General features: G+C 40.9%; 1 protein-coding gene across 1 annotated transcript in view; it reads left to right on the plus strand.

Annotated features, from left to right (window-relative positions):
• Positions 1–227: 227 nt before the first annotated feature.
• Positions 228–22,548, plus strand: part of LOC112074552 (GRAM domain-containing protein 2A-like) — a gene marked incomplete at its 5' end in the record, with an annotated part of 25,169 nt that continues 2,848 nt past the window's right edge. The window contains 7 exon segments of the mRNA XM_024141710.2: positions 228–243; positions 246–299; positions 4,356–4,459; positions 11,897–11,995; positions 17,395–17,431; positions 17,434–17,465; positions 18,238–18,300. Coding sequence (XP_023997478.2) covers positions 228–243; positions 246–299; positions 4,356–4,459; positions 11,897–11,995; positions 17,395–17,431; positions 17,434–17,465; positions 18,238–18,300 — 405 coding nt within the window.

The raw sequence follows: 22,548 nt of genomic DNA on the forward strand, positions 1-22,548 counted from the left end.
TACCCTGTCTCACCCTTTCTCCTCCATCTTATTCTTGTCTCCCCCTGTCTCACCCCTGTCTCCTCCATCTTATTCTTGTCTCCCCCCTGTCTCACCCCTGTCTCACCCCTTTCTCCTCCATCTTATTCTTGTCTCCCCCCTGTCTCCCCCTGTCTCACCCCTGTCTCCTCCATCTTATTCCTGTCTCCTCCATCTTACCCCCGTCTTACCCCTATCTCCCCTAACAGACCGTCAGCAAGTACAACTCCAGTACCACAAGCTGTTCCAGAGCGTCCCCAAGGAGGAGATCCTTATGAAAGGTAGGTCAAGGAGACTATCTATTCCTCCAATATCCAATACTACTGTACGTCTATGATGCAACAAGCTCTCACAGTCTCATGTCAGAATTAGACGTTCATCCGTGTTTCTCAAACGTCAAATTTTGAAGATGTTCCAAACATCAAATTTCGAAATGTCTTGTTACTGTACATGTCTGTATCGTTCAAGGTTAAATTTAGGCATTCATTCTGAATTCTTAAGGTTTGGCATTAATTCCGAATTCTTAAGGTTAGGCATTAACTCAGAATAGTTAAGGTAAGGGTTAAGGTTTGGGATAGGCTTTAAACAAAAATGTAAAAAACGACTTTGTATCGTTGACTTTGAACATGCAACCTTTGGAACAAGAGGCAGATGCTTTTGCCTTTCCACCATCCCCGTACACAAAACAAAAGCCTACTTGAAGGTAACAGCGCTCACTGTTTCCCCTAGTAGCCGGTTTCCACATCATCTCCCGACATCCTCAGACATGGAAGGACGTTGAATACTGACTTGTATCACAGGTGACCTGGCTGCCCGTGGGCTAGCGGTAACACACCCGGTTTAGAAAGGTCACCCCTCTCCACATCGCTGACGACCGGGGGTTCAATTCCCAGCTCCAACCCTTCAATCTGTTTCTCCCACCTATCTGTATCACCTCTGTCATGTCATACTTATTTCAAAATATATTAGAAAAAAATTATGCATGTCATTTTCAGGGATTTGTTAATTTAATTTWACCAAAATAATGTACATCTTAATATGTTGCTCAAAATGTAAGTACCTGTATCTTTCATTAAGGTTAACAAAAGAGAGACAATAGAGGGATTGAACTCATTGGAGTTCTTTGGTTTTAATCTCCTTGGATTTCCTAGCTTGCCACGTGACTCTGTTTTTAGAGGATTGTGGGTAATTAAAAAATGTTTAGACTTCATGATTCTTTCACACAATATTGTATACATGTTTGAAGAAAGAAAAGTATATTTCTATATTAGTATTAGGCAGCGTGTCGTGCCATGAGGTGTAATGGATCGTGATAAACACCGATCAAAACCGTCAGGGGAAAAAATGACGTTCAATGAGCACAGCACCTATTCCCACATGTATGATTGTCAGTGGAAAGTGCAAAGTCCTCATTTCTTGCAGGTCAACATCCAGTTACTGCTGGTACTTTGAACACTGTGCTTGACAATGCCTGCCAAAACGGTATAGAATGGCAAATTATCAAATACATAACAATGTTAAACATTAAGACACCAGACAAAGGGATTTAATTCTGCATTAGACAGGATTCAAAAGCATCATCATAATGATGTTTAGAAGCTTTAGAGAGAGGAAACAGCACCAAAAGAGAAGGTATATAATTCTGCACTAGACAGGACTAAAAAAAATAATAATAATTGTGTTTTCAACCTTTTTTGCTAATGTTCCCAGTCCACCCGATTAAGTGGTGTTACATATTTCCAAACATCTCAGGAGGATGTGTTTCAATAATAAGTTAAGGTTTTCGTCTCCTTCGAGTTGGTGGCAGCTCAGTTGCCATTTGTTTTTGGGTGTTACAAAGCACTTCATTTTAACAGTGTACTGTCTATGATCCAATATCTATACTAGCACACTACTGAACTTAGAATGCTTCATACTAATTGGTGGACCGTCTGGCTTGGGATGAATGTGTGCGGGACATGTGTGAGGAAAACAGTCCAAGGAGAAACATTTTGAATTAGTGGTGTTAATCTGCACTTAGTTTGAATAGAGGGTTTKCTCCACTCCAGTGTGTAGAGGTTGATTGTACAGTACACTAAGCTAGGTCCTGTATAGCTACAATACAATGATTGAGATATATTCATCTTTAATTGCAACACCTACTTTTATGTAATATGGACATTAAAACCACGCCAAACTTGCTAGTCACTAAAACTCATTTATAAAGGTAGGCCACATGTCAATTTGGATTTATGTGATTTGAGCCTGACTCAATCAATTCCCTTTTTCATTTCAAATCACTTTCAGGAGTCTGTTGGGAGCAGGAGGCTTCACAGTGTTCTTGGCTTCACAGCGTTCAGGCTTCACAGCGTTCAGGCTTCACAGTGTTCAGGCTTCACAGTGTTCAGGCTTCACACCGTTCAGGCTTCACAGCGTTCAGGCTTCACAGCGTTCAGGCTTCACAGCGTTCAGGCTTCACAGCGTTCAGGCTTCACAGTGTTCATGCTTCACAGCGTTCAGGCTTCACAGGGTTCAGGCTTCACAGTGTTCAGGCTTCACAACACAGGCTTCTGCGAAATACCGTTTATACCGCATACCAGGGTATTTCGAAATGCACTATATACTGTATATATTAGGCTATTTCAGCCACACCCGTTGCTGACAGGTGTATAAAATCGAGCACACAGCTATKCAATCTCCATAGACAAACCTTGGCATTAGAAGGGACCGTATTGAAGAGCTCAGTGACTTTCAACATGCCATYGTCATAGGATGCCACCTTTCCAACAAGTCAGTTCGTCAAATTTCTGCCCTGCTAGAGCTCCCCCGGTCAACTGTAAGTGCTGTTATTGTGAAGTGGAAACGTCAAGGAACAACAACGGCTCAGTCGTGAAGTGGTAGACCACACAAGCGTACAGAACGGCACCGCCGAGTGCTGAAGCGCGTAGCGCGTACAAATCCTCTGTCCTCGGTTGCAACACTCACTGCCGAGTTCCAAACTGCCTCTGGAAGCAACGTCGGCACAAGAACTGTTCGTCGGGAGCTTCATGAAATGGGTTTCCATGGCCGAGCAGCCGCACACAAGCCTAAGATCACCATGCGCAATGCCAAGTGTCAACTGGAGTGGAGTAAAGCTCATCACTATTAGACTCTGGAACAAAGAAAACGCGTTCTCTGAAGTGATGAATCACGCTTCACAATCTGGCAGTCTCCCTCCATCTTCCTTAATCCCTCTTTAATTCTCTCTCTCTTTCTCTTTTGTTACCCCCCTCTCTACCCCCTCCCCCCTCTCTCTCCACCCCTCCCTCTCACTCTCCACCTGTCTGGGCAACCCTGTACCAGCCTGCTGCATTTAGCTGGAAATTAGTCATTACGACACAGATCATCTTTTTGCCATTTTAGGCTCTTTTTGTTTTGGTTATGAGTCATAACTCGTGTCTTGTGACGTTGGTTCATACTCTGTGGTAGAATAGAAATGAGTGTATTTGTTTTTTGGTCATTTTATAATTTGTTTTTTGGGTGTCTAAAGATCTATTTGTTAGTATGTGTATGCCCTGAAGAAAATATTTTAGGGATTATGAAAATGATATACCGATATTATAAATTGAGTTATGTTTTTTTATATTAATGGAAATCATCACCAATCAACAGTGTTCATATCCCTTTCCTTCAGGGTGTAGGTTTGAAGCCAACTCGTATACAGTCAGTGTACAAAACATTAGGAACACCTTCCTAATATTGTTGCAACCCCTGTTGTCCTCAGAACACTCAATTCGTCAGGTCATGAACTCTACAAGGTGTCGAAAGTGTTCCACAGTGCTGCTGGCACATGTCGACTCCAATGTTTCCCACAGTTGTGTCAAGTTGGCTGGATGTCCTTTGGGTGGTGGACCATTCTTGATATACAGGGAAACTGTTGAGCGTGAAAAACCCCAGTAGCGTTGCAGTTCTTGACACACTCAAACCGGTGTGCCTGGCACCTACTACCATATCCCGTTCAAAGGCACTTAAATATGTTGTCTTGCCCATTCACCCCATTCACCCTCTGAATGGCACACATACACARTCCCTGTCTCAGTTGTCTCAGTTGTCTCAATCCTTCTTTAACTTATCTCCTCCCCATTAATCTACACTGATTTGAAATGGATTTAACAGGTGACTTCAATAAGGGATGATAGCTTTCACCTGGATTCACCTGGTCAGTCTGTCATGTGAAGACACTCAGCCATGTTTTGTATTCCCGAGGCTATTCTCCAGCTCTGTGCATCCTCCCTCTGGTGTGTTGAATGAAATAGATCAGTATTATAATGCATCTCTATGGTATTCCATATCTTATGGTGTCTTTTTCCCATTCCCAGTGTATTCCTGCGCTCTCCTCCGAGACATCCTACTTCAGGGCCGCCTCTACATCTCCCGCAACTGGCTGTGTTTCTATGCCAACCTCTTCGGGAAGGACATCAAGGTGAGTGGTGATGTTCCAGTGGGAATTGCAACTGCCCTCAGCCTTGACACAAAATKGCTTCTTTCCTCKAACAATGAAAAGATGGGAGTAGACTTATCATCGAGTAACAACACTTGTCGGTACGATCATTTCAGTTGATAACAGGTTTTCTTTATGGACTTGACCTCCCATGTTTTCCATTGACTCATTCAAGATAAATGGATGTGTCTCTCTGTTCAATAGCTGAAGGTTTCTCTCTTTTGAATAGAGAATAAAGATGTCTGATGGAGCCTCGGCACTTAACAACCTGAACACAAAAGACATTCACATGAATCTCACTGCATGTAGGTTTTCTCTTTATTGTATTGTACACTCTTAGAATTAAAGGTGCTATCTAGAACCTAAAAGGGTACTCCAATGGGGACAGCCGTATAACCTTTTTAATGTCAAGTTGAGCTGGGAATTTTGTCTTACAAGGGAAATGTTCAACAGGAGATATGCCGTGTGTTTGATGCAGGTATTCAAATACAGTACAATAAAGTGACGCGGTAGCCAGGTTATTCATTGAACAGCAAACTGTTTTACGAGATTTTGACTTCATTTACAGTTAGGGAAATTCAGTTGAGACCCAATTTCCTTATTTACAAATCATTACTTTCATGACATCTGGGAATACAACATAAAAGGTCGGAGCAAAGTGAAGTTAAGGTCTGAATAATACAATCGTTGGTCACGTACACAGTCGAGTGTTAAAAGGTGTTCAAGAGGAAAGGATATTTGGAACTAATTGACTTATTTCAAATGCGTATCCAGATCAAAGTTTAGGCCTATGCTTTTCAATGACATATTATTTCTATAACATAATTCTATTGAATTGATAACTATCTAACTTGAGTAAGGTTACTCTATTCTCATGGTCTTCCTGACCAATAACCAGCCAGTCAATTGAAGTGTCTGAAGAGAAAGCACATGCATTGTCAACTCACCCTGAACCCCCAGCTAGTTATCACTCACCGTGTGTGTACGCTTCAGCTTGACACTTCAGCTTGACACTCCAGCTTGACACTCCAGCGTGACACTCCAGCGTGACACTCCAGCTTGACACTCCAGCTTGACACTCCAGCTTGACACTCCAGCGTGACACTCCAGCTTGACACTCCAGCGTGACACTCCAGAGTGACACTCCAGCTTGACACTCCAGCTTGCGTGACACTCAGCTTGTGACACCCCACACCATCCAGCGTGACACTCCAGCGTTGACACTCCATCTTGACACTCCAGCGTGACACTCCAGCTTGACACTCCAGCGTTGACACTCCAGCTTGACACTCCAGCGTTGACACTCCAGCTTGACACTCCAGCGTGAACACTCCATCTTGACACTCCAGCGTGACACTCCAGCTTGACACTCCAGCGTGAACACTCCAGTTTGACACTCCAGCTTGACACTCCAGCGTGACCACTCCAGCGTGACACTTCCAGCTTGGACACTCCAGCGTTGACACTTCCAGCGGACACTCCATCTGACACTCCAGCGTGACACTCCAGCGTGGACACTCCAGCTTGACTTTTTTCACTCTTGTTTGTTATTGTAGCCGTTCCTCTTTCTTTAGATGGGAACAAAGTCTCAGGATTCTGGTGTTTAGCAGAAATGTCACATGGCTCACGTGTCCTGTGCCTACGCCAGGCTAATGTTAATGTTACTGTGTCTCAGTGTGTAACTAGCACATTACTGTGTCTCATTGTGTTAACTAACAACATTACTGTGTCTTAATGTGTAACTAACAATGTTACTGTGTCTAATGTGTAACTAGCAATGTTATGTGTCTCAATGTGTAACTAACAATGTTACTGTGTCTCAATGTGTAACTAACAATGTTACTGTGTCTTAATGTGTAACTAACAATGTTACTGTGTCTCAATGTGTCTTACTCCAATTTTACTGTGTCTCAATGTGTCTCTACTTCCTAATTGTTTACTGTGTCTCAATGTCTCTTACCTCAATGTTACTGTGTCTCATGTGTCTTACTCCCAATTTTTTGTCTAGTTCTCTCAATGTTACTGTGTCATGTGTCTTACTCCTAATGTTACTGTGTCTCAATGTGTTTACTCCTAATGTTACTGTGTCTCAATGGTGTAACTAACAATGTTACTGTGTCTCAGTTGTGTAACTAACAACTTATGTGTCTCAGTAACAACATGTTCTGTGTTCAATATGTCTTACTCCTAATGTTACTGTGTCTCAATGTGTCTTACTCCCAATGTTACTGTGTCCAATGTGTAACTAACAACGTTACTGTGTCTCAGTGTGTAACTAACAATGTTACTGTGTCTCAATGTGTCTTACTCCAATGTTACTGTGTCTTAATGTGTCTTACTCCCAATGTTACTGTGTCTCAATGTGTCTTACTCCTAATGTTACTGTGTCTCAATGTGAACTAACCAATGTTACTGTGTCTCAATGTGTCTACCAATGTTACTGTGTCTCAATGTGTCTTACTCCAATGTACTGTGTCTCAATGTGTCTTACTCATAATGTTACTGTGTGTCTTAATGTGTCTTACTCCCAATGTTACTGTGTTCTCAATGTTCTACTCAATGTTACTGTGTCTCAGTGTGTAACTAACAATGTTACTGTGTCTCAATATGTCTACTCCTAATGTTACTGTGTCTCAATGTGTAACTAACAATGTTACTGTGCTCAGTGTGTAACTAACAATGTTACTGTGTCTCAGTGTGTAACTAACAATGTTACTGTGTCTCAATGTGTACTAACAAGTTTACTGTGTCTCAGTGTGTAACTAACAATGTTACTGTGTCTCAGTGTGTAACTAACAATGTTACTGTGTCTCAATGTGTCTTACTCATAATGTTACTGTGTCTTAATGTGTCTTACTCCCAATGTTACTGTGTCTCAATGTGTAACTAACAATGTTACTGTGTCTCAGTGTGTAACTAACAATGTTACTGTGTCTCAGTGTGTAACTAACAATGTTACTGTGTCTCAATGTGTCTTACTCCAATGTTACTGTGTCTCAATGTGTCTTACTCCAATGTTACTGTGTCTCAGTGTGTACTAACAATGTTACTGTGTCTCAATGTGTCTTACTCCAATGTTACTGTGTCTCAATGTGTCTATCCCAATGTTACTGTGTCTCAATGTGTCTACCATTACTGTGTCTCAATTGTCTTACTCCAATGTTACTGTGTCTCAATGTGTCTTACTCCTAATGTTACTGTGTCTCAATGTGTCTTACTCCCAATGTTACTGTGTCTCAATGTGTCTTACTCCCAATGTTACTGTGTCTCAATGTGTCTTACTCCTAATGTTACTGTGTCTCAATGTGTCTTACTCCCAATGTTACTGTGTCTCATATGTGTCTTACTCCTAATGTTACTGTGTCTCAATGTGTCTTACTCCTAATGTTACTGTGTCTCAATGTGTCTACAATGTTACTGTGTCTCAATGTGTAACTAACAATGTGTTACTGTGTCTCAATGTGTCTTACTCCAATGTTACTGTGTCTCAATGTGTCTTACGCCAAATGTTACTGTGTCTCAATGTGTCTTACCCAATGTTACTGTGTCTCAATGTGTCTTACTCCTAATGTTACTGTGTCTTAATGTGTCTTACTCTAATGTTACTGTGTCTCAATGTGTAACTAACAATGTTACTGGTCTCATGGTAACTAAAACGTTACTGTGTCTCAGTGTGTAACTAACAATGTTACTGTGTCTTAATGTGTACTACAATGTTACTGTGTCTCAATGTGTAACTAACAATGTTACTGTGTCTTAATGTGTAACTAACAATGTTACTGTGTCTCAATGTGTCTTACTCCTAATGTTACTGTGTCTCATGTGAACTAACAATGTTACTGTGTCTAATGTGTATACTACAATTTACTGTGTCTTAATGTGTAACTAACAATGTTACTGTTCTCAGTGTGTAACTAACAATGTTACTGTGTCTCAATGGTCCTTACTCCCAATGTTACTGTGTCTCAATGTGTCTTACTCCAATGTTACTGTGTCTAATATTGTCTTACTCCTGATGTTACTGTGTTCTTTAAGTGTCTTACTCCCAATGTACTGTGTCTCAATGTGTACTAACATGTTACTGTGTCTCAATGTGTAACTAACAATGTTACTGTGTCCAGTAGTGTAACTAACAATGTACTGTGTCTTAATGTGTAACTAACAATGTTACTGTGTCTCAAATGTGTCTTACTCCTAATGTTACTGTGTCTCAATGTGTAACTAACAATGTTACTGTGTCTCAATGTGTAACTCACAAGTTTACGTGTCTCAGTGTGTAACTAACAATGTTCATGTGTCTTAATGTGTAACTAACAATGTTACTGTGTCTCAATGTGTCTTACTCCTAATGTTACTGTGTCTCAATGTGTCTTACTCCTAATGTTACTGTGTCTCAATGTTGTAACTAACAAGTGTACTGTGTCTCAGTGTGTAACTAACAATGTTACGTGTCTTAATTGTAACTAACAATGTTACTGTGTTCAGTGTGTAACAACAATGTTACTGTGTCTTAATGTGTCTTACTCCCAATGTTACTGTGTCTCAGTGTGTACTAACAATGTTACTGTGTTTAATGTGTAACTAACAATGTTACTGTGTCTCAGTGTGTAACTAACATGTTACTGTGCCTCAATATGTCTTACTCCCAAGTTACTGTGTCTCAATGTGTCTTACTCTCCAATGTTACTGTGTCTCAATGTGTCTTACTCCTAATGTTACTGTGTCTCAATGTGTCTTACTCCTAATGTTACTGTGTGCTTAATGTGTGTAACTAACAATGTTACTGTGTCTCAATGTGTCTTACTCCTAATGTTACTGTGCCTCAATGTGGTCTTACTCCCAATGTTACTGTGTCTCAATGTGTCTTACTCCCAATGTTACTGTGCCTCAATGTGTCTTACTCCCAATGTTACTGTGTCTCAATGTGTTCTTACTCCCAATGTTACTGTGTCTCAGTGTGTCTACTCCTAATGTTACTGTGTCTCAATGTGTCTTACTCCAATGTTACTGTGCCTCAATGTGTCTTACTCCCAATGTTACTGTGTCTCAATGTGTCTTACTCCCAATGTTACTGTGTCTCAGTGTGTCTTATCTAATGTTACTGTGTCTCAATGTGTCTTACTCCAATGTTACTGTGCCTCAATGTGTCTTACTCCTAATGTTACTGCTGTCGCAATGTGTCTTACTCCTAATGTTACTGTGTCTCCAATGTGTACTAACAATGTACTGTGTCTTAATGTGTAACTAACAATGTTACTGTGTTCTTAATGTGTAACTAACAATTTACTGTGTCTCAGTGTTAACTAACAATGTTACTGTGTCTAATGTGTCTTACTCCAATGTTACTGTGTCTCAATGTGTCTTACTCCTAATGTTACTGTGTCTCAATGTGTCTTACTCCCAATGTTACTGTGTCTCAATGTGTCTTACTCCTAATGTTACTGTGTCTCAATGTGTAACTAACAATGTTACTGTGTCTCAATGTGTCTTACTCCCAATGTTACTGTGTCTCAATGTGTCTTACTCCTAATGTTACTGTGTCTCAATGTGTAACTAACAATGTTACTGTGTCTTAATGTGTCTTACTCCAATGTTACTGTGTCTCAGTGTGTAACTAACAATGTTACTGTGTCTTAATGTGTAACTAACAATGTTACTGTGTCTCAGTGTGTAACTAACAATGTTACTGTGTCTCAATGTGTCTTACTCCTAATGTTACTGTGTCTCAATGTGTTCTACTCCCAATGTTACTGTGTCTCAATGTGTCTTACTCCCAATGTTACTGTGTCTCAATGTGTCTTACTCCTAATGTTACTGTGTCTCAATGTGTAACTACAATGTTACTGTGTCTCAATGTGTAACTAACAATGTTACTGTGTCTTAATGTGTAACTAACAATGTTACTGTGGTCTCAGTGTACTACTAACAATGTTACTGTGTCTCAATGTGTCTTACTCCTAATGTTACTGTGTCTCAATGTGTCTTACTCCTGATGTTACTGTGTCTCAATGTGTCTTACTTCCAATGTTACTGTGTCTCAATGTGTCTTACTCCCATGTTACTGTGTCTCAGTGTGTCTTACTCCTAATGTTACTGTGTCTCAATGTGTCTTACTCCTAATGTTACTGTGTCTTAATGTGTCTTACTCCTAATGTTACTGTGTCTCAATGTGTAACTAACAATGTTACTGTGTCTTAATGTGTAACTAACAATGTTACTGTGTCTTAATGTGTAACTAACAATGTTACTGTGTCTCAGTGTGTAACTAACAATGTTACTGTGTCTCAATGTGTCTTACTCCTAATGTTACTGTGTCGCAATGTGTCTTACTCCTAATGTTACTGTGTCTCAATGTGTCTTACCCCTAATGTTACTGTGTCTTAATGTGTAACTAACAATGTTACTGTGTCTCAGTGTGTAACTAACAATGTTTACTGTGTCTTAATGTGTAACTAACAATGTTACTGTGTCTCAATGTGTCTTACTCCTAATGTTACTGTGTCTCAGTGTGTAACTAACAACGTTACTGTGTCTCAGTGTGTAACTAACAATGTTACTGTGTCTTAATGTGTCTTACTCCCAATGTTACTGTGTCTCAATGTGTCTTACTCCCAATGTTACTGTGTCTCAATGTGTCTTACTCCTGATGTTACTGTGTTCTCAATGTGTCTTACTCCTAATGTTACTGTGCCTCAATGTGTCTTACTCCCAATGTTACTGTGTCTCAATGTGTCTTACTCCCAATGTTACTGTGTCTCAGTGTGTCTTACTCCTAATGTTACTGTGTCTCAATGTGTCTTACTCCTAATGTTACTGTTTCTTAATGTATGTTACTCTGTCTCAATGTGTCTTACTCCCAATGTTACTGTGTCTCAATATGTCTTACTCCTGATGTTACTGTGTTCTCAATGTTCTTACTCCTAATGTTACTGAGTCTCAATGTGTCTTACTCCTAATGTTACTGTGTCTCAATGTGTCTTACTCCTAATGTTACTGTGTCTCAATGTGTCTTACTCCCAATGTTACTGTGTCTCAATGTGTCTTACTCCCAATGTTACTGTGTCTCAATGTGTCTTACTCCTAATGTTACTGTGTCTTAATGTGTCTTACTCCTGATGTTACTGTGTCGTAATGTGTCTTACTCCTAATGTTACTGTGTCTCAATGTGTCTTACTCCCAATGTTACTGTGTTCTCAATGTGTTACTCCCAATGTTACTGTGTCTCAATGTGTCTTACTCCTGATGTTACTGTGTCTCAATGTGTCTTACTCCCTAATGTTACTGTGTCTCAATGTGTCTTACTCCTAATGTTACTGTGTCGTCAATGGTGTTCTTTACTCCTAATGTTACTGTGCCTCACTAAGGGATTAAATGCTATGAGCTGCAGCTGGTGACCATGTTGCTGCTTTTCCGTTACAGGTGTCCATTCCGGTGGTGTCAGTACGGCTGGTGAAGAAGCACAGGACGGCAGGCCTGGTACCCAACGGGTTGGCCATCACCGTGGACACCAGCCAGAAGGTACGCTACAGTACACAACAGTGTAGTACAAAGCAGTACAATGCAATAGGGCTATACCACTCACAGACAGTTAGTACTATATACAGCTAGCATACAGATAGCAAACAGCTAGCATACAGATAGCAGACAGCTAACAACCAGGTAGCCAGGCTAGCAACCAGGAAGCGTAGGCTAACAAYCAGRTAGCCAGGCTAGCAATCAGGAAKTGTAGGCTAACAACCAGGTAGGCAKKCTAACAAGGAAGCTAGGCTAACAACCAGGTAGCCAGGCTAACAACCAGAAAGCCAGGCTAACAACCAGGTAGCAAGGCTAACAACCAGATAGTCAGGTAGTCAGCCTAATGAAGCTAACAGCCACAACAACATGAAATAGCGTGTTTGAGAACACCTGAACCAAACAGAATGTAACGTAGTCAGCACACGTGGCAACACAGGAGGAGGGTTAATGTCAGTCACAACTTCAAATGAAGCAATCCTCCCGGCGGTCCAAAGGTAGAGGATCCACGCTGTCTTTTTGACTGGTTCAGTCAGAGGAAAGTCTGCTAGCGCAGTCACACAGCGGACATACTGTACAGTTGGTTCTCAACAGACACTGCTTTGAGTTGAGAACATACGGCATCAGGTTAAAGGTCAAAGGTCAGATCCACGTTGACCTTCCAGTTTTTCAGAGGTGTTTGAGTAGTCTCCTTGTACAGGAACAGGGATCAGGCTGTTAGTGTTTAGGTTGGAATGTTAACCCATTGAGTCCCACCACGGCGCTGGTGTGATTTGGACTTCTAACGCCTTTTAAACATTGTGTGTTTGAGCTTCAGACAGTTTTTATGGCCAATCCCGTACACCATTTACGGCGATGCGGCCTCTGCAGAAGTCAGAGTTTTCATACTTTTTGCACTTTGTGGAGCTGTCATACGCATTCAATAAATTGGTCTGAACCACACCCCTCCGTAGTGATTCAGGAGAAAATGCTTGTATGGATGTCAACCCCAATACATGTTCATGTAATCGTCATCAATCAACTGCATTACAGTTAAAAACTACTTTGACTACCACCTCTGATGTCTGTATGCTAGCTATGCTACCAGCTTATACGAACGGGAGTTAGCTATGCTACCAGCTTATACGAACGGGAGTTAGCTATGCTACCAGCTTATACAAACGGGAGTTAGCTATGCTACCAGCTTATACAAACGGGAGTTAGCTATGCTACCAGCTTATACGAACGGGAGTTAGCTATGCTACCAGCTTATACGAACGGGAGTTAGCTATGNGAACGGGAGTTAGCTATGCTACCAGCTTATACGAACGGGAGTTAGCTATGCTACCAGCTTATACGAACGGGAGTTAGCTATGCTACCAGCTTATATGAACAGGAGTTAGCTATGCTACCAGTTTATACGAACGGGAGTTAGCTATGCTACCAGTTTATACGAACGGGAGTTAGCATTTAACAGTCACTTCTAAACCTTAAAAGGAAAAACTTCTAAATGTTATGCAGCGAAAACAGCCAAATTTATCCAAATCGGATTTTAGTGACCATATTGTGGGCCTGTTACAAAACATCAATCATAACGGATTTGATAAATATCCACTTTGTTAGATCAGATTTGTTGAATGTGTACCAATCCAGTGTCCTTCTATTCCCCACAGTCTTCATTCCATTGACCTCTTTACTGCATCAATCCCCATTACCTCCCTGATCTCTTTCCAGGAGTTCAAACAAATGTTTGTGTCTTAGAAATCCCTAGACGAGGTATCATAAAGATGTATTTTATTAGTGAACTTGTTCTGATAGCCTGACGTCAAAGTTCTCCATGTTTGTTGTCAAGGAAGTGAGTTTGTGTTTATACAGGATGTACCGCCCTATTTACCGTCAACCAAAGTTTGGGAGGCACATAGCTTTGCCGTTCGGAGCTCGATTTGGCCTCCGACAGCCTCCGGAGACTCCGCAATTGCATCACACCCTCTGTACGGAGCAGTGGAGGCTCCTCAGAGGAGGAAGGGGTGGACCATCCTCCTCAGTGAATTTCATAAAAATGTAAATAGTGAAAGATTAAAAAAGCTATAATTCTTTAATAAAACTATACTAAATATATTCACGTCACCAAATAATTGACTAAAACACACTGTTTTGCAATAAAGGTCTACAGTAGCCTCAACAGCACTCTGTAGGGTAGCACCATGGTGTAGCCGGAGGACAACTAGTTTCCATCCTCCTCTGGGTACATTGACTTCAATACAAAACCTAGGAAGCTCATGTTCTCAGTCCCTTCCATAGACTTCCATAGTAATTATGACAACTTCTGGAGGACGTCCTCCAACCTATCAGAGCTCTTGTCCAACTAATCAAAGGATCAGCGAATTAATCTAGTACTGAAAGCATAAGCTACAGCTGGCTAGCTAGCACTGCAGTGCATAAAATGTGGTGAGTAGTTGACTCAAATAGAGAGAAAGACAATAGTTGAACATTTTTTAACAAATATATTTCTTCAAAAATTAATGAACGGTATAAGAGAGAGGGAGAGAACAACATAGAGCTAGCTACATTATATTGTGTTCTATTTTTTTCACTTACTTAGCTAGCTAGCCTACTCAAATACCGGCTCAAACAGAGAGGGATGCTATGTTAGCTAGCTGGCTATGGCTATCCAACACTGGAACTCTTCCAAGTCAAGGTAAGCTTTTGGATTTATGAATTTATTGCCACCAGGGCCAGCCGGTGTAACTGCTAAACTGCTTTCTGACTGTACACTGTATGGCATGATTGTAGTGGGTTTACTAAAGTGTTAGTTATATTTGCTATGTTGTATGATGCTATGTTGTATGATCTAATATGGTGACAACGATGTAGGCTGTGTGTAGTGGTTAGCGGTCATGATATGAAGGTTTGGCTTGGAAAGGTTTTTTCGCCTAGTCACAGACAGCTGATGTGTTGTGCACTGAAGTCCACAAGCGAAGGAAAAAGATGGGAGAGGAGGAGAGCGTGTAGATGCGAGAAGGAATTACAATGAGCAAAGTGATCGTGCTGTTTGTATGTGGCTGCTATGAAAGTGAACTGTGTTTGTGTGTGATCAGGGGTGTATTCATCCCACCGATTCTGTTGGAAAACGAACGAAACGGGTATAAACATACCTGAATTTGTCCAATAGAAACTATCGTTTGCAACTGTTGGACTAATGATTACACCGTAGATCAGCTTGATGTGTCACGCCTGCACCCGCTCCCCCTCTCTGGCGCTCAAGGGCACCAGGCAGCCCATCATTACGCACACCTGTCACCATCATTACGCGCATATGCGCAATGTTGGACTCACCAGGACTCCATTACTTTGTTGATTGCCTCTCTATATCTGTCTGCTCCTCAGTTTGTTCCCCGTGTCATCATTGATGTCGTTATGTTTTCCCCTGTMCAGACGCTGCCCTTGTTTGTTTCTTGTCTGTTATCCATTAAATGTTCACTCCCTGTACTTGCTTCTCATCTCCCAGCATCAGTCCTTACGAGATGAAGGCAAGAGTGTGCAAGGCGGTATTGAATGTGTCACTGTCTTTCACCTTGATTACAAAAAAATATTTCAACTTGTGCACCTACGTTGTAAACTTTAATTCAAAGCTAAGTTGTAGCAACCTCATGATGGGTGAAGGGAACTTTGAGTATCATGTAGTAGCCTAAATATATCCATGTTACAAGGAAAACTGGTGGAATGGAATATGAATGACAGTCATCCAATGTGCCTTAATAGAAATAAGGCCAAGCTCATTAAAAAAATGATTGTCATCCCATAAAAAAAAATATTGCCATCTTAAACGGCACTGACCGCCGGAATTCCCGGATCAAGCATAAATCGGCGTGTACAGGGCTAAGCTAGAGCGGTGTCTGTGAGACAAGGGCGGATCCCGAAGGGGCCCGGGGTCGGGTCTTGTTATAAAAACGTCTGTAGTGTCTGAATGGTTTGAGCACACACGTGTTTTGCTCTATGACACTCACAAGCTACACAAGAGTCATTAAGGGGTTCTTCTACATAGACGATCATAGGAAATCCCAGGACATAGTGTCTATAATACTGTAAGGGGTTCTTCTACATAGACGATCATAGTAAATCCCAGGACATAGTGTCATTAAGACGTAAGGGTTCTTCTACATAGACGATCATATGAAATCCCAGGACATAGTGTCTATAATACTGTAATAAGCTCACATAGTTGCGGTCACAATCTCCAAACTCCACAGAGTTGTCACTGACTAGTTGGATATTAATTTCCCACTGAGCAAACCATTTCTGTACTTACAGCATCCATATAAATTCATTTTGATCAGGTTTTTGCTTTGGCGGACCTTATTTTTGTATTGACCTTTGTCAATACAACTCTGAATGCAACTGTTCATGTCAAATTGTTACTTGTAGCCCTGGTTGTCCAGAAAATAAAATGGTAAACCACTTAATTGTGAGGCTAAAATATAAGGGCTGGACATGCAGATAAATGAAAGTCAGATCAATTAAAAGCCGTTCTTTCCTGGCGTTCCGGACTGATAGGGTTAACTCAACAGTCTGGTCTTGTTCTGGGTCAAACACCTTTATGGGCTTTTATGGACCTTAGTGACAACAGCTAAAGCTCCTGGCTGCCACCTGGCTTTTCTTTGTCTTGGATGAATTGGAGGAGCTGATTGGAGACTTGGGTAAATGAATGGGTAACACTTACTATATACATAGTCTTTTATCTATCACAGCTGGATTGGCTGAAACTACTTAGTCCAGTCCATGTCATAAAGGTGTCCGTTGCCAAGTGAGAAATCAAACTTTGTTGGTAAACTGTGCATCTTCATATCTTCTTTAATAGACTATTCAAAGATAGTAGAGTTTAAGTTCATAGACTACTATAGACCTTGAGTTCTAGACTACATAGAGCTTAAGTTCTAGACTACTATAGAGCTTAAGTTCTAGACTACTATAGAGTTTAAGTTCTAGAACTACTATTAGAGCATAAGTTCTAGACTACAATATAACTTAAGTTCTAGACTACAATAGAACTTACGTTCTAGACTACTATAGAGCTTAAGTTCTAGACTACAATATAATTAAGTTCTGGACTACATAGAGCTTGAGTTCTGGACTACTATAGAGCTTAAGTTCTAGACTACTATAGAGCTTGAGTTCTAGACTACTGTAGAGTTTAAGTTCTAGACTACTATAGAGCTTGAGTTCTAGACTACTATAGAGTTTAAGTTCTAGACTACTATAGAGCTTAAGTTCAGACTACCATAGAGCTTAAGTTCTAGACTACTATAGAGCTTGAGTTCTAGACTACAATAGAGCTTGAGTTCTAGACTACAATAGAGCTTAAGTTCTAGACTACTATAGAGGTTGAGTTTGTGTTGTTTTTTTTAGTGTCTTGTTCTGTCTTGCAGTATGTGTTTGTGTCCTTGCTGTCTCGAGACAGTGTCTACACGTCCTCAGGAGGATCTGCACACACCTTCAGGTGAGAAATAACCTCCTCACGGTCCACAAGCTCAAGGTTGTGGGTTCAATTCCCATGTGGGCCACTTTGTAGGAAAGTGTCTGCTACACTAGACATGTTTTGCAATACCGCTCTATGACGAGATACCATTGTTAAAGTCATGTAGTGTACTTACAATGTAGTTATGTTTTGGAATGGGTGGCCAGCAATAAACTGGTCCTGAACATCTCTGAAAACTAAGAGCATTGTATTGGTACAAATCATTCCCTAAGTTCTAGACCTCAGCTGAATCTGGTAATGAATGGTGTGCTGTTGAACAAGTTGAGGGGACTAAATTACTTGGTGTTACCTTAGATTGTAAACTGTCATGGTCAAAACATATAGATTCAATGGTTGTATGTGATGGGAGAGGTCTGTCCAGTATAAAAAAATTGCAAAAGTAGCGAAAATCAGAAAGTGGGCAAATACTTTTTCACAGCACTGCATGTACTGACATGTATGTGTAACTGATACACACAACACCACACGCACACACACTACATGTTAACGTTTTAAATGTATGTCAATTGTAAAGTCTTTTGTCTGTATTGTCTTTTCGGTATGTCTCGGTCCCCAGTAAGACTAGCTGTCTCCATTGGCGTCGGCTAATGGGATCCAAATCAATAGAGAACCATGTAATAATATAATATATGACATTTAGCAGAGTTGTTTTTGATCACAAAGGATTGAACAAGTCTACGTGCGTACATTTACATTAAGTGTAGTTACAGTGTACCCTTATTTTCCTCCATAGGTGAATGGGAAGAAAAGCCTTAGCCTGAAGCAGTACTTGGAGGAGCCTAGCTTACTATCTATGGTAAGCCCAGCCTCTACTCTACTCTACACTACACTACATTACACTACACTACACTACACTACACTACACTACACTACACTACTCTACTCTACCATACTCTACTCTACTATAGTATACACTTCCATACTATAGTCTACACTTATATAATCTACTCCACTGTACACTACTATGCTATATTCTACACTACTATACTCTACTCTACACTGCTATACTCTACTCAACTGCACACTACTGTACTACAGTCTACACCACCATACTCTACGCTATACTACTATGCTCTACACCACTATGCTCCACACAACTATACTATGGTCTACAATACCATACTCCACACCACTATACTCTACACCACTATACTATAGCCTACACTGCCATACTCCACACTACTATACTATAGTCTACACTACTATACTCTACACCACTATACTATAGTCTACACTAGTATACTCCACACTACTATACTATAGTCTACACTACTATACTCTACACCACTATACTATAGTCTACACTAGTATACTCCACACTACTATACTCTACACCACACTACTATACTCTACACCACACTACTATACTCTACACCACTATACTATAGTCTACACTACCATACTCCACCCTACACGACTATACTCCACTCTACTATACTATATACCACTCTATATAGTCTACTCTACTATACTCTACACCACTCTATATAGTCTACTCTACACTGCTCTACTCCACTCTATATAGTCTACAACGCCGTACTCTACTCTACACTAATATACTCTATACTGCCATACTCTACACTACTATGCTGTACTCTATACCTCTACTCTACACAACTATACTATGGTCCACACTACTCTACATCACTATACTCTACACTACTCCACTCCGCACAACTGTACTCCGCTATACTCTACACGACTCTACTATACTCGACACTACCCTACTATACTCCACCCTGCACTACTATACTCTGCACCACTATACGATACCCCACTATACTCAACTCTACTATACTCAACTCTATACCACCCCACTCTGCTATACTCTGCTATATTCCATACTACTCTACTATACTCCACCGTGCTCCACACCGCTCTACTATACGATGTTATACTCTACACAACGATACTATACTCCGTCCGCTATACTCTGCTATACTCCGCTGTACGCTGCGTTGCTCCACTATAACTCACACCACTCTGCTATACTCTACTATGCTCCACTATACTGTGCTCTACTCTACTCTATACTACTTAACTGCCTTGTTGAGGGGCAGAACGACAAATGTTTACCATGTCAGCTCAGGGATTCGATCTGGCAACTTTTCAGTTAGTAGTCCAACGCTCTATCCACTAGGCTACTTGCCACACACTCGCTCACCACATACGCTGCTGCTACTGTCTATTATCTATCCTGTTGTCTAGTCACTTTACCCCTACCTACAGTATACTGCTGCTACTGTCTATTATCTATCCTTTACCCCACCTACAGTATACTGCTGCACTGTCTATTACTATCCTTACCCTACCTACAGTATACTGCTGTTAACTGTCTAATTACTATCCGTTACCCCTCCTACAGTATACTGCTGCTACTGTAAAATCCCTTTGTCTATCCTTTAACCCTACCCTACAGTATAACTGTGCGACTCTGTCTATTATCTATCCTTACCAACGTTCGTGTCTTATCTATCTTTACCCCCTACCTACAGTATTACGCTGCTACGTCTATGATCATCCTTTGTCATCACTTTACCCCTACCTACAGTACTGCTGCTACTTGTTATTATCTATCCTGTTGTTGTCTAGTCCACTTTACCCCTACCTACAGTATACTGCTGCTCGTGTCTATTATTATCCTGTGTCTACACTTACCACCTTCCTACTTAGCTGCAGTTTTATCTATCCTGTTGTCTAGTCACTTCACCTACATATAGCTGCTACAGATGTCATTATCTATCCTTTTGTCTAGTCACTTTACACCTACCGTGACTAGCTTAGCTGCGTACTGTCTATTATCTATCCTGTTGTCTAGTCACTTTACCCTTACTACGTATCTGCTGCTACTGTTATTACTATCTGTTGTTAGTCACTTTACCCCTACCATACAGTATGACTGCTGCTACTGTCTATTATCTATCCGCTTGTCTAGTCACTTTAAACCCTACCTACAGTATATCTGCTATTGTCTATGATATCTTTTCCTTTGTCTTAGTCACTTACCCTCTACCTAACAGTAGACTTGCTTTGCTTACTGTCTAATTATCTATCTGTTGTCTAGTCACTGTTACCCTACCTACAGGTAATGCTGCTCGCTACTCGTCCTATTCATCTATCCTGTTGTCTAGTCACTTTACCTACCTACAGTAGCTGCTGCTACTGTCTTAATTATTATCCTGTTGTCTAGCCACTTACCCTCCTACCAGTATCTGCTAGCTACTGTCATTATCTATCCTGTGTCAGTCACTTTACCCTACCTACAGTATGACTTGCTGCACTGTCCTATATATCTTATCCTGTTGTCTAGTCACTTTACCCCCTACCTACCAAGTATACTGCTTACTAGTCTATTATCTATCCTGTGTCTAGTTCACTTTACCTACCTTACAGTAATGCCTGCTGCTACTGTCTATTATCTATCCTGTTGTTAGTCAACTCTTACCCCTAGCCTACATGATGACTGCTGCTACTGTCAATTATCTACCTGTCTGTCTAGTCACTTTTACCCTACCTACAGTATACTGCTGCTACTGTCTATATTATCTACCTGCTTGTCTGAGTCACTTTTACCCCTACCTACAGTATACTGCTTGCTACTGTCTATTATCTATCCTGTTGGCTAGTCACTTTACCCCTACCTACAGTATACTGCTCTACTGTCTATGATCTATTCCTGTTGTCTAGTCACTTTACCCCTACCTACAGTATACTGCTGCTAACTGTTATTCATCTATCCTGTGTCTAGTCACTTTCCATCCTACCTCCAGTATACGCTGTCACTGTCTTATCATATCCTGTGTCTTAGTCCCTTTACCCCTACCTACAGTATACTGACTGCTACTGTCTTATCTACATCCTGTTGTGTCTAGTCACTTTTACCCTACCTACAGCAACCGCTCTGTCATCTATGTTGTCTCATTCATCTATACTGCTGCTAACTTGTCATTATCTATACTTTTGTCTAGTCACTTTACCCTACTACAGTATACTGCTGCTACTTGTATATTATCTATCCTGTTGTTATCACTTTACCCTACCTACAGTATACTGCTGCTACGTCTATTTATCTATCCTGTGTCTAGTCCATTTACCCCTACTACAGTATTACTGCTGCTACTTGTCTATTATCTATCCTGTTGTCCTAGTGCACGTTTACCCCTACTACAGTATACTGACTGCTATGTCTATTATCTATCCGCAGCTGTCGTAGTCACTTACCTTACTACCAGGTATACTGCTGCTACTGTCATATCTAATCCCCTGCTGTCTAGGTCACTTTACCCTCCGTACCTACGTATACTGCTGCTACTGTATAATTATCTATCCTGTTGTCTTAGCCTTTCCCCTACCTACAGTAACTGCTGCCTACTGTCTATTATTCTATCTGCTGTCTAGTCACTTTATCCCCGTACCTAACTATACTTGGCTGCTATGTCCTATTATCTATCCTGTTGTCTAGTCACTTAACCCTACCTACAGTAATACTGCTGCTAACTGTCTATTAATCTATCCTGCTGTCTAGTCACTTACCTTACCTACAGGTATACTGCTGCTACTGTCTTATTTATCTATCCTGTTTCTCAGTCACTTTACCCCTACCTACAGTATACTGCTTGTGTACTGTCTCACTTATCATCTTTACCCCTACCTACAGTATAATGCTGCTACTGTAATTTATCTATCCTGTTGTCTAGTCAATTTACCCCTACTCGTTTATCCTACTGCGACTGTATCTTGGTACCCCTCCGTATATAGCATGTATTACCCTCGTTCCGCTGCACATCGCTCGTACGTATACCCTGGTATCCATGTTATTTTCTACTTCCTGTATATAATGAAGGAAAAAACGAAACCGCACACTGCTCCTCTGATAGTAATCACCGATTTAATATTTTTTTTAGCTTACGTATCGGCCTTCGTCAGAGCTCTGAGCCAGTGGTGAGCAGTGTGCGGTTTTCCTTTTCCTTCATCTTGTTCAATTGGTTGCCATTGCACCTGCAATAAGATTGCTCAGATATGTGCGATGCCTTTTGAATTTTGT

Source organism: Salvelinus sp. IW2-2015, unplaced genomic scaffold, assembly GCF_002910315.2.
Source record: "Salvelinus sp. IW2-2015 unplaced genomic scaffold, ASM291031v2 Un_scaffold2681, whole genome shotgun sequence".
Lineage (NCBI taxonomy): Eukaryota > Metazoa > Chordata > Actinopteri > Salmoniformes > Salmonidae > Salvelinus > Salvelinus sp. IW2-2015.